General features: G+C 35.8%; 1 protein-coding gene across 1 annotated transcript; it reads left to right on the top strand.

The window, feature by feature from the left end:
• Positions 1-718: 718 nt before the first annotated feature.
• Positions 719-9531, top strand: LOC109030497 (small ubiquitin-related modifier 2-A). Its single transcript, XM_019041489.2, has 4 exons — positions 719-1101; positions 2753-2797; positions 5448-5549; positions 7789-9531. The coding sequence occupies exons 2-4, from the start codon at positions 2762-2764 to the stop codon at positions 7939-7941; spliced, it is 291 nt and encodes a 96-aa protein (XP_018897034.2). The 5' UTR covers positions 719-1101; positions 2753-2761; the 3' UTR covers positions 7942-9531.
• The last annotated feature ends 4532 nt before the right edge of the window (positions 9532-14063 follow it).

The raw sequence follows: 14063 nt of genomic DNA, 5'->3' as shown, positions 1-14063 counted from the left end.
ATAACTAACATTTGTACAGAGATGCATTTAGACCTAAAAAATTGTCTTTAAAATGCTTATTTTAACTTAGCTTATAAAATACTAGCTATTACTTAATTTTTGAACTTATTGAATACTACCTATAATTACCCGCAGTGTAAATAAAACATATTTATTATAAAATAAAAATGTCTTTTCTTTTTAACTGAATTACGACGGACCGACCCGTCCACAAGTGATTGTTGACCAAGCCCAAGTGACTCTTGCCAAATCACTTCTGATTGGTCCCAATCACCACCCACGCTCATCAGTCCTCTAATCCGGGAGACCGATGGGTGCCTCGGAAATGCAAGACAACGGGAAAAAGAGAAACTGCATTCCACTGCACCCAGCTGCAGCCCTCCTTTGTTTTCCTCCCTTGCGTCTTACGGCAAGTTTCTTAGAGGAACGCAAAATGAGAGCAGCAAGCCAGCAAGTGCAGTGTTGCCAGACCTCCTCTCCTACTGTCTCCCATTTCCTGGAGGGTTCCAAAGGGACTCTCAGGCCTCCCGCAACTTGCTAAGGTCGAGCACCCCAGCCTATTGTCTCTGGGACCTGGTTCCACAATACATTCTTCTGTCCTTTCTAGTTCCTGCCCTCCCTCCTCCCGTCCTCTTCTCCCCTCCGCCACCTCTCGTTAGCGGAGCATTCGGATTGAGACAGGTGCCCCGTCTTTTTGAAAATCCCGCCAGAATTTTAGCGGGAAACATCACAGTGTATTACCAAATAAGCAAATCAAAGTAGCACTAGCAATAGCAATGCAGGTCTTGGTCACGACGATTTTTATCAATGCATCTTAATTAGTGTTATTTATTAGAGGATTTATTTGCATTATTGTACAAAAAATTGAAAACAATATATCGAGTCTGGGCTGAAGTATTTAATCAACGGAGTTTTTTCAAATAACACGTGGTTTACTGTTTGTAGTAAAAATTGGGATCTTACCTGAGTGCTCGTAAAGTAAACAAAACTATTCTTGTGTGGCTGTGGTGTCTGGTATTGGTCTGGTCTGGATGTCTGGAACTTTAACTTCATTATTTCATCTTTTTCATATCATAATTTGCCACTTTGCAACCACCAAAAGTAAGTACTTAAATGGTTTTTGTAAGCAACCAAAACCGTCACATTTTCTTGTCATCCATCAGTACTGAGAACTAATCCATCAGCATTGCCATGCACATGGGGTGTCCCAAGGCGTGCCGAAGTTCTCTTAGCATACGGAGATATCTCCAATACCTCAATGGGTAGGCTACACATAGATTTCAAGCATAATAACATAGAGTCGTAATGTAAGTTGGAGAGCTGGTGCCATTTTCAAGCATTTTCTAGGTCCTGAATTCCGAGACTCCCGTGTGATGCCAGGTCACTTTTTCAATAGTACATAATTGATTGTTTTTGATACATGGGTACCCGGTCATCTGATGTAAACAAAAAAGTTAGGAATTAATATGTATCCCACACCACCATTTTGGATCGAACATGTGTCGGAAAAGTGACCGAAGCTCTGCGCACACCTGGTTTGGAACTCGTCGAGCAGAACATGGTGTCAACTCTCGCATTTACATCACAACTGTATGTACTCTGTGATTTCAAGTCCATTGCAGGACCTACTATTCTGGACTGCAAGCAATAGTAGGAACCACACAGTAAGATGAGATATGTTAGGGTGATTCATAAAGCTCCCTGACGAGGTCGAACCAGCATGTGATGCATCCCATTGATGAGGCCATAAATCTCAGCAGATTTTGTATTTTTACCCAAAACATGGACGATGTGTGCATGAGCCTGAAGAATCATTTTAATTAAAAAAATCGGCAAAATTCAGAGAAATGAAAGCAGAATCCTGTTCAGGATAAAACCTTACATTTGTTACAGTTATCGATTTCTGAATCGTTGTGAGGTTTTTTTCCAGACAGGACTCTGAATTCGTTTCTCTGAACTTTGCCAATTTTTGAGTACTAATTGATTCTCCAGGCTCATGCATAGGGGCCATCGTACTTTTTTTGGCTAAGAATTCAAAATCTGCCGAGATTTTCGATCTAATCAATGCGATATATTGCATGCCAGTTCGACCACGTCACTTGAGCTGGACGAACCACCTCAATTCTGTCCAATTATACTTATCAGATAAGCGATTGAAAGTTTGACTCCCCAAATTTAAACACAATTTGAACATTATGTATCACGTGTCTCGCCAATGATTTTCACAGATAGTTCAAGTAGTCCAAAAAAATAGTCACAAATTATGAGCTTGAGAGATCATAAAGGGTACGTTCCGGACCAAAAGGCACTTCTCTGATGAAACACGTTGCAATCAATGACCCCTCTTTGAAACTGTTCCAAAATAGCTCATATTAGCCGAAAATGGTTTTAGCCAATCACTGGCCAAAGTTCGGAACCACATATCTCCATTACAGTGTTTCAGAATTTGCGATCCCATTTTAGCCTCTTCAAAAAGAAACTAGCCAAATTTTTAGTTTGGCAATGCTGAATAATCTGCAAACAGAGCAGAAAAATCAAAGAAGATTTCAAGAAATTCTGTCGACAAGTGTTTTCTAACAAAAAAATAAAGTAGGTACTGCAGTAATTCTGCAACATCGCAAATAAAGATACTATGTTTTGCACTTTGACCATTGCTTTTGGTTCTTCAAATCTATATTCTTTAGTTGTATTTTGATGTTTCTTAAATTTAGCGTTTGGTAACATCAATAAGTTCTCTCTCATTATTTTTCAGAATTTCAATATGTCAGATCAAAATGAAGAAAGAAAACCAAATAAGGTAAGTAATCATTTTACTTAAGTAGCTTTTCTTCGTAGAAGTGATGAAATGAATAATCACTCATTAAATTCAGACTATTCTAACAGCTGTGTACGACTTTAAAACCACCCAAGTAGCACAGATTGCAATAAGTAGCAATTACATAATAACATTTTTGCAATTTCACTGAATGTTGTGTATTTTGCGTAGCTCCTATTTGAAGAGGCCCCATTTATTGAAACTTATCGCAAAAAATTGAAATAAGTCGTATTTTCACAATGCAACTTTTGTTTATTGCCTATGTTTCTGTCACATGGAGCTCATTTTGTTGATTGTTTAAAATGGGCACAAATCATCTAAAGGATGGATAAATATTGCAATTTAATGGTAAAAAAATTACAATTTTATTGAAATCACATTGCAATTTAATTTCAATATTTTCGTTGCACTGTGCTACTTGGGCAGTAGGTATCATCAGGGTATCTTCAGCTCATAAGTCACATCAGGTCATAGCTTATTTTCATTTGGGTGTTAAAATTATAGTTTTGAAAGGTATGTAAAATTGTCATATTTTTGTTTTATTGCTCAATTTTTGGGTCATAAATCTCGCTCATGCAGCCAATTTACTCAAGTATGTGATATTGCGATTCTTCAATTCCCTGCATACCATTTCTTAATAGGAACTGAAAGCAGTTTTATTAGCCTTTCGGTCAAACTTTTTTACAAAAAATGGTCATACAAAGTCATCTAGAAAGGTCATATTTTTATTTATTTTTTTTTTTTTTTATTTCTGTTGGCACCTATATCTGCACAATCTACCTACATCAAAAGATTTTACTTATTCTCTCAGTATTCGCAACAAAGACTTGTCTGCAGTCAATCTCAAAACTCAAAAGGATCATAATAGTTGTCCTATCCACTAGATGCTATGCTAATCCATCTATTTTGATAGGAAGTACTTAAACTTTGTAATTTTTAAATCAGTGTTTGAACAAAACAAATAAAAACATTCAATCCCAGGAAGCAATTTTGCAAGTGCAGATCTTGTAGCACTAGGTATGCTTGAACTTGATCGGCTATTCGTTGGCTTCGTTGGTGACTATCGTCGGCCCGCCTGTGGTCAAAAGGGTCACTGTGCCCAAGTTGGTGCTGGAATCATTTCCTCATAAGACCATCTTGAGCTGGCAACAAATTGGACATCTGTTCATGCCTGGACTGGAATGATCCTTGAAGGAAAGGGATATTAAAATGGTTTTCCTCAAGTTGATTTACTGTCCTTTTTTTCTCATTTTTCCTTTAACATATCAAGTGCTTGCAGGTGATGGCAAGTGTATGGAATTGTGTAAAATATCAGTGACAGATCTGTAGGGTGGGGAGTGGTATAGTCCTTCCCTTTGACAAAAGAAGAAAGAAAGAAAAAGAAAAGTGAGAATGGAAGGAGAGCGAGAGTAGGAACAACCCAGAAAATGGATTAAAATCATTTTAGGACTGTAACTGATACGTAACTAGAGTTAGGGTCTTGAGTTTGGGAGAGGTGTACTTATTTGTGTGGCATGTAAAAAGCGCTGTTTAGTTTTATGCTTTTGCTCTCTTATTTTTGCCAATACTTCACATCCTAGAAATGGCATATGATCGAAGTTCTCAAAAAATATGTCAAAGAGTCTGTGAAAAGATCAATCAATTTTTATTGTGCAAATACTTACATTAACGAATCTTCAGCTAAAACTATTTGAAGGTTGGTTGTGGGAAAATGAAAGAAATGATTTAAAAAAAGAGAAATGAGCTATAATGATAGACCTGTGTTTTTGAGGGAAACCTGGTAGAAACAACTTCAAAATCTGTGACTTTTGATGTCCTTTGATCATATTTTTATGCGGATGAAACTTTGTATTTTCAATTTAAGAATTTTAATTCGGAAGAATTGTCATTCCATTAAATTTTATCAACAGATTCAACCTAAGAACTGACAATTTTGAAAAATTCAAAGATTAAAGACTAAAGTATTGTTGAAAAAAATTTTAACTAAGCAAAAAAAACCTGAAGAGAAGTAAAGTATCTAAAGAGGTAAAATTTTACAAAATTATTCAAGTTATAAAATTTAAAATTCATGATCAAATTTTGCGAATTTGGAAAGATTAGTTCAAAAAATGTCTGTAGTTGCCTGCTTGTTACGATATACACTCAAATGATGCCTGAAATGTTCTTGGAGGAATTTTGAACATTGTGCATCTATGTTTCTTTTTTCAATTCCTATTATGCTCCATAAAGTTAGAGGTTTCAATTTTCTTTATTGGCAATGCATTCAACACTTGTTTCTTGTGAGCTCTTATTTTAAAATCAATCTAACAAATAACCTATGCATAAACCACGCTTATTGAAAGTTTAGCTTGCAGTTGCCACTGAGCTCGAATTTTTGAGCTTATTTCATGTTTCGCAGCAAAACGTATCAGACAAAAAGCTGTTAAAGTCGAAATTCCTCTCAGCCTCCAAACAATTTGACCCAGCAAGATTTCATTGTTGATAGTTTTTCCTGTAAGTGGTTGAAAGTTTTTGTACATGTCGCTTTTATCTTTGCTGGCTAATCTTCAATGTCCTCCCACATTCCTAGTGATGCAATGATCATCTAATCTTTGTAAATTCAGTTGTTTTTACTCATTTTTTTTGTTTTCAGGTCAGATTAAATGTTAATGGGTTCGACAACACGATCTCACAATTCATTTTAAAAGATACCACGCCTCTTGGTAAAATGATGAGGACATATTGTGAAATGAAGGTATGTATGATCTTGACCCAAAGGGAGGCAATTCCCTTGTGGAAGAAAACTTTTTTTTAAAACTCAATGAAACAACCGTTCATTACTTTGCAAGTCGTTTTTAATTCATGTCTGCTGAATGCTTTAAGAATCTTTGTGAAAAGTTTTAGCCATCAGCAGTTTGTAAATTTTAGAGAGGTTAAACCATGGTAAGGGATGACTTATTCTTGGCAATTCACTGAAAACCTCGGAAAGTCATGGAACTTTGAATTATCTAAGAAAAGCCCCTTGAAGAATTGTTTTCCGGCAAGAGTGTAGACACCCTTGTGATGGAATTTTGAAACCCAAAGCAACTTGTTATCCTGTGGTATCAATTAAAGCTCCTGAGAAAATGAACCCACTGAAACTGAAACTTCCATGAAAATTTGTAGAAATGCGGTTCCTGAAAATACTTAACATTGAACACTCATTTCAGAAAAAATTTCACAGGTAAATAGATCTGAAAGAAATGATACTGCCTCCCAATAAGTCTCAACATATGATTTGCTTCATGATCTTTCCGGAAGATGCAATATGCATGAATAAGTCATCCTCATTTTTGCCACTACATATGAACTACCAGTTGAGTCAACTTCTCACAGGGTAAGGATGAAGTTACCTCTAATTTGCTGCCAGTTTGGCTGGAAACAAATTAGGTCTACACCTATAGGGAGGAAATTTCTTTCTTCAATTTTCACCTTTCTTAAATACCCAGCTGACAGCACACTAGGTCTTAAAAATATTCACCTTAATTCATTTGACACATTTTCACATTTCCGAAACCTTTCATGAGAAACTTTTTGTATACTTTGAACGTCTCCATGACATTTTTGGGGCCTTCTTGGGACCTGCTCATGGCACCTAATTAAAGGTAATGATGAAAAATTGTATAAGCCATCTCAAAAATGTTTCACAGTCTTTCGGAAGTTGTTTCAACAAAAGTCTTAGTTTCCTTTTTCATTGAAATGATTCGGGCACATTTTGAGAGAGGTCATTCCTATTCTGAATACCTATGGTTTTGAAGTTCAACTCCTTCGGCTGCAAGGGCAGCTGTAGTCTGATTGTTGAAATCTCGTGTTTGTCGGGTAGAAATAGATGACATAGGTTAGAAGGGGAAGCGTGATGGGTTGGCAATGTCTTATCGCTGCTTTGTCGTGCCTATGTCGGGTGAAACTCAACAAGCTAAAGGCACCTCTTAGGTTTCCGATAGTATGTCGTCCATTCCACCTGACAAAGGCACAATATTATAGTAGCAATAAGACAAAGCCGACCAATCACGCTCTGCCTTTTAACCTAGGTCATCTATGTGTACCCGACAAACACAAAATTTCAACAATCAGGCTGCTGGTAATTCCTCTTCAGATAACTAAACAGCAAAGATACATATCTGCCTTTGATGAAGTGCTGATATCGTTCATTTCTAATGCCTTCAAAAAGCATTTACATTTTGAGATTTAAAGCAAATTAAGAAATTCAAATTCAACAAATGTGTATCTTGAGTAAGTATGATATTTTAATATGTACGTGCCTTTAAAAAAAAAAAAAAAAAAAAAAAAAAAAAAAAAAAATTGAAAGAAAAAGTTTTGAGTTTCAGGAACTCTGGAAACGTTTTCCAAGCAGTTTTTAAAAATGAAAGTCTATCTTATCTCTACATTTGAAAGTATTGTTTCTCTATTTTTTTCTAAAATGTATATCGGAAATGTTGTATGGAAAATGTGTCCGTAGAAACATTTTGAAGTTATCCCTGTTTTCTGGTGCCAATAGGGCTGTTCTTTTTTGTTTATGTATTATTTTGTGGGGGTGTTACAGAAAAATGTAGAACACCTCAAAGCTTTACATTTAAATTTTCTTATAAAACGTAGACTTGTAAGAAAAATTGAAGTTTCTATTAACATGTTTGCAAAAAGGAGGAACCTATAATTTTACCAGAATTTGCAAAAAAATCCAAAGGAAAATTAATTAAGAGACAATAAGAGACTATTTTTACTGTCTACTCTTTTTTTCTATGCAAAGAAATTGTGTATACCACTTGAAATGAAAGTAAGAAAAAAGTTTTGTGACCTAGCCAATTTTCTGATTTTTCAAATTTAAAATCATCTACAACATCTACCTTCAAAGTAGCAGAAAACAATTCAAGAATTTTCTAATTCTATTTTGTGTTCATGTATAATTTTTTTTTCTCTTCCTCGGATAATAACCAAATTGTATTTTTTTGTTTTAGGGTCTCGATGTAACATTAATAAAGTTTTTATATGATGGAAAGAGAATTCAAAATACTTCAACGGCTCATGGAGAGGAAATCCCAGACAATGCTACAATAGAACTCTTTCAAAAACAAGATGGTGGTAATTTCTGTCAATGTATTTTCACATAGTCAAACACACAAACTAATAAGGATTTTTTTTTTTTTTGTCTTTAAGTGTTGTTCAAAGCTCATTATTTAGAATAATACATGTAATCGCCTTAAAGCGTATTTCGAAGCTCATTTTTTAGGATGAACTTGTAAGAAAATATGTATGTCCTTTCGAGGCAGGGCTCCTCTGTTCCCTCAAAGTTTCATTAAAATATTCAAACCTCTGTAAGAGCTTTACTAAAGAAAAGAGCATTGAAGACATCATAAATATAGATCCCATTTTTGTAATGTCTGTGATGCTCTATTTTCCAGTTCAGCTCTTTTTGAGGTTTAATTTTTTAAATGAATCTTTGTGGGAATGTAAGGGACCCCTATTGCAAGGGCTTAAGTATTTTTTTTTTAAATAACCATCCCTTCACAACACTTTAAAGTGTCGTAATGTATTCAGAGAGGAAGACAAGAATAAGGCCCTTAAAATTTTGTTTGTAATATATTTAGGCAAAATGCTGTTACCTGATAAAGGAATGACTAGTGCATGTTCTAATTACTTCCTGCAGTTAGAAAACCTCTTCTTTCTATTTTATTTTTCCCTTCCCATAGCGTAAGTTTTTTTTTTTTTTTTTTTCCTTTTTTTTTCAGTGATCTTTTCATATAATTTTGTAAAGCACTATTACCGGCTATTTTTCAAGTGAGCATATATTGAATATGTCTAGTGATGAATGTTTACCATTAAATTTAGTGAATTGCATTCAGTGGTTGATTTTTTTATTTTTTTTATTCCTAACCACTGGATACAAGTTTGCTTCATATCCACTCTGGAACCCGGTTGGGTGTTTACCCGTCAATATTCCATCAAGTGTTAAAGTATTATCTAGCTTTAATTTTGGTGTTCTTATTTTCTGTATAGATTTAAGATTTTTTGAAGTTAAGACATTATATAGCAGTTTAACTCTGTTAACAGAAATATTTTATTATCCATCTCATTTAGTTCTTTAAGTGTTCTCTATTCTAAGTTTTATACCTACTTTTTTGATATTGTCAGTTCGACATTCAAGTGCTCTTGCAGCATTTTTTTTAGCAGGGCAGTATTTGAAAAAGAAAGCAGATATGATAGTTATTATGTATTGTAAGTATACCATCGATTAGAGACTTGTGCACCTTCAAGATAAGTTCAAACCATAAAATGGCATTTACTCTTGCTCAATTTGTCATCAAACGTTGTCTTCGCAATGACTTCAAATGTGAATGGAATTGTAATTAACTGTTTTTCTTCAGAATAGCTTTCTTCTCAGCATTGCACTCACAGTCACATATCAGAACAAAATGTGTGTGTTCTCTTGTAGGAAAAACTAAGTCACTGTAACACTTTGTTAAATTCTCAAGAAGAGAATTGCCTTTTTTTCAAACCTGGTGAGCTTTGGACTTAACTTGCATGTTCAAGGTTCGTAGTAGTATTCGTCATTTCAATAACAAATGTAATTATATGAGTTCTGAAATACCTAATCTTCCATTGATCAACCTATTCTGCCTTTTTCACCATGTAGTTACCGTGAAATTTGGTTTTTATGTTGCTGACTGTAAATAAAAAAAATTATCTTCGTTTTTAAATAATATAGTGTTTTGAATGATTTCATACCTAATCCACTAATCAGTAAGAAGCACTTATTGCCACCGCTGTTTTATTTTGTGTCAAATCTGCCATTTCCAGGGTTGCCACAGTTAGGGAAAACCTGGAAATGTCAGGGAAAATGACGAAAGTGCAAGGGAAAATTGTAAATGCAGCTTTATTTGCTTTCTAGGATAGGTTTGACGTTTTGAACAACAAAGTTTGCCGAAAAACTATTTCAAATTAAGTATTTTTAAGCATATTGCATATCTGCAATCATCCGGGAGTTGTACCAAATGTGTCAGGGAAATGCCAGAAAATTTCATTTTCTAAATTCTGTGGCAACTCTGTTTCACTTTTTTTTTTGCAAATCTCCAATGAAATGAATTCATGAAATTAGTCTTAAAGTTAATATGAAATGCATAAGTTGCACAGAAGTCAGTTTTTTTCTCTTTCAGAAATGTCTAATCTTCTCCCTATCATTTCGGCAAAGAGTTGAACTACCCAGAATGTTTGATATTTCTACATCCCACACTCTGAGCTTTCAGGATTTTCCAAGGACTAAAGCTAAGGCCCGCTTCACCCCTCTGGCCAGTATTTGTCTCTGAAAGTGGAAGATACTCGCTTGAGATGACTTTTATCCAGGTGATAACTGTTATTACCAAGGCAAATCATAGCACAGAGCAGGCCCGCCACATCCCATCTCGGGCCCTGGTACCAATTTTCTGGCCTGGGCCCCTAGCACAGGGGGGGGGGGGGGGGGGGTCCGGGGAGCCTCCCCCAGGAAATTTTTGAAATTTTAAATCTATTTGGACGCATTATGAAGCTCTTATGATGGAGATTTTCCATCAATTTCTGCAGAATAATTACGCCTTTTTGTTTACTTTCAGCACCAAAAACTTTCGAATTGTTGCATTCAAAACATCTATAAATTTTTTTTTGAGGAGGCAGATGATAATTTTCAATTCTATGGGGAGCCGGGCCCCCCTGGACTCCCCTTTCGTACGTCTATGGCAAGATAGTTAAGCCAATGAAGTCGAGGATGCCCAGAAAAGAGCCTCTTAGCATCCGACAACGGAAGAAAATGAAACACAGTTACTAAAAATATCATTCTACATATACTCAAAATCTTGAAAATCTCTAAAAAGGTAAGAAAAATTTTATAGTGCCCTAGCGTGTTTTTGAAACTTTATTCACCTTTTGCGGAATTTTTAGGGTAATTTTTTCACTTTTCCCTACGAGACAAGGGTTATACACATGAATTCGTAGTGGTTTGTCACCTGCGTCACCGGTGCCAGGGCACCCGGCCCCGGTATGCCAGGGACCCAGTATCCCCCCCCCCCCCTTGTGGCGGGCCTGGCACAGAGACTTAGCACCTTCGAGCAGACCCTTCCAGAAAGTTTAATATTTTGCAGAATTATGTAATTCTTTTAAAGAATTACGATTGTAGAATCTTAACTAAGATCTACCGTCCTCAGCAAAAATGCCGCAATTCCATTTTAGATTCTTTTCAACTTCATCAGAAAAATGTTTTAAAACCAAAAAACCACCAACTATCTATCCTCCTTAGTTTTAAACTAACTGCGGCGAACCACTGAGAATTCAAAATGTACAAAATGAAACATCTTATTGTTAGTGATCATGTTTTCTCATAATAGAACAGTATGTATGTGCTGAAGATGAATGCAAAATGTTGATTGGACTTTTTTGGGGCCTTTTTCCTGTAGACGGCAGAGTTGTGTTAAAATGCACCAGCGCACTGGACCTAATTTTCGAGCTTTTCTGCGTAGAGAATGTGAAAAATAGCCCGAGGACTGTCATTAGTGTTGGATAGCAGAAATAACTTAGCAACGATTTAAGGTCTCATGCAAAGAATGCAAATTGGTCTAGGATTTTTTTTATTTCTTCTATTTTATTACTTAATTTTTGGCATTAACGATTGCACTGAAGAATCCTGTCCTTGTTTGCGACTCTTCAAAATTTTTGCTTTCCTCTTTATTGTAAGAATGTTGATGTGTAGACCAGGAATACCTAACCGAGATTCATCAAGGAATGAAAAATTTCAGGGAATCTCTTCTTCCACAGCTTTGAGACCATTTCGATTTTACTTAAATGTGGAAATCTCAAGTACCTATTGTTATTAAGGTTTATATCATCGCACCTAAGCCGCCATTAATGACATCTTGAATGACGTATTTGAATCTTCAAAGCATCATAAAACACGATGTTTGGCACGGTAAAGATAGATACAGAAAATTTTAGGCATAAGTAATTTGCTCTGGGTAATTTAAAGAAAAATATTCAAATTAATTTTAAAAAAAAACTAAATAATTTGTAAGCTGCCATAAAGATCACCGAAGTAACCGCACGGTTTGTAGTACAAAATCTTATTATGTGATAAGTGCTATTTGGCGTAATACCACTATTCGACCTCTTAGGAGCTCGGTGTGCCTATTCAATAAATTGAAGGCGCTTTGATTGCCGTCGCGGTTCTTTAAATTTCCATGAACTATCGTGGTAACAAGCAGATCCTTATTTTAAAAATGTGTCTCCTTCAATGACCTTTTCGAATGAGTAGTCTATTGTAATGCCGAATGTGCAGAATTACATCTACACGTTGCCAAATTTTCTGGAATATATACCGCATTTCTTGGAAGACTGATGTTTCCATTTACTCTTCTTTTCTTCTCCTGTTGGAACGCAGTGCGGAAAATTTTAAGCATAATGTAATTAGGACAGGTAACCCTAGGGTGCGTCAAAAAAAATGAAAGTCTGAAATGTTCCGCTCCCCAGGCGGCAATCGATGACGTTTGGTAAAAAAACATGTTTGCCAAAATTTGGGCCAATTTCAACCATTTTAAATGGTGCCAAAGGTCAATTTTGTGACGAAATTATGATATTTTGGTTTAGACCTCGATTTCGTACAAAAAACTCGATTTTACGCTGAAATCGTGCGTTTACGAGAAAAATGCCAAAGAACTCGACTTGTAGAGAATGAAATTTTACATTAGGAGGACGTCTTTGTAACCGATAAAAAACAAATTGAATTAGAAAAACTCAACTCGGTATTTATTTTTTTGGTCCTCAGAATTTCCGAGGTCTTACAAAGTAGAGGTTTAAAAGACTCATTTTTCACGAAAATAAGTCGAAAGAGGGTATAAATGAACTGCAGGCAAGTGTTGAGGATGCAAATGTCATCAGAACTTCTTCAGTTTCAAAAAAAGTTCCAACTATTTTGTACAATCCTCCAAAAAGTGTACGGCTCGAGAAGCAGGATCGTGCTATAATAGTAAGGGGAAAGTGCGGTTTGACCGGGAAAAATTGCGTTACAAACTTTCCCTACCTATGTAATCGTCATCAGTAGGTCCTCCTGAACAACTTCCTAAAAGTTAAAAATGGCCCGACCCCGGAACACCCCTCAAAAAAGTTAAAATTGAAAATGGCGGCCGTAATAAGAGGGTCCGGGAAATCGGTATTTTAAAATGCCCATTCTGTCTCATCATGCGAAGTATCATTTCCTATGTTATTTTGGTCGTAGATTTCATAAATGAATTCCGCAAGGCCCTCCGGCCAAAGGGGGCGCTCCAAATCAAAGATGGCGGCCAAATGTGAAAGGCAGGAGGTTGCATTTTTTTAAATATTCACCGAAGGAACAAGGAAAGTGAAGTGTCTTTATTTTCATGTATTTATGGCCAAGAAACTTAAATTTGATGTTATAAATGTATTTAATAAAGGAAATTTAAGGAAACATACGACTATCGAGAAAAACGTAAGCTCAGAAGGGGCCTTGCGGAATTCATTTATGAAATCTACGACCAAAATAACATAGGAAATGATACCTCGCATGATGAGACAGAATGGGCATTTTAAAATACCGATTTCCCGGACCCTCTTATTACGGCCGCCATTTTCAATTTTAACTTTTTTGAGGGGTGTTCCGGGGTCGGGCCATTTTTAACTTTTAGGAAGTTGTTCAGGAGGACCTACTGATGACGATTACATAGGTAGGGAAAGTTTGTAACGCAATTTTTCCCGGTCAAACCGCACTTTCCCCTTACTATTATAGCACGATCCTGCTTCTCGAGCCGTACACTTTTTGGAGGATTGTACAAAATAGTTGGAACTTTTTTTGAAACTGAAGAAGTTCTGATGACATTTGCATCCTCAACACTTGCCTGCAGTTCATTTATACCCTCTTTCGACTTATTTTCGTGAAAAATGAGTCTTTTAAACCTCTACTTTGTAAGACCTCGGAAATTCTGAGGACCAAAAAAATAAATACCGAGTTGAGTTTTTCTAATTCAATTTGTTTTTTATCGGTTACAAAGACGTCCTCCTAATGTAAAATTTCATTCTCTACAAGTCGAGTTCTTTGGCATTTTTCTCGTAAACGCACGATTTCAGCGTAAAATCGAGTTTTTTGTACGAAATCGAGGTCTAAACCAAAATATCATAATTTCGTCACAAAATTGACCTTTGGCACCATTTAAAATGGTTGAAATTGGCCCAAATTTTGGCAAACATGTTTTTTTACCAA

This window comes from Bemisia tabaci, chromosome 2 (assembly GCF_918797505.1).
Source record: "Bemisia tabaci chromosome 2, PGI_BMITA_v3".
Taxonomy (NCBI): domain Eukaryota; kingdom Metazoa; phylum Arthropoda; class Insecta; order Hemiptera; family Aleyrodidae; genus Bemisia; species Bemisia tabaci.
The sequence above is the reverse complement of the archived record's forward strand: the minus strand, read 5'-3'. Positions and strand labels throughout refer to the sequence as shown.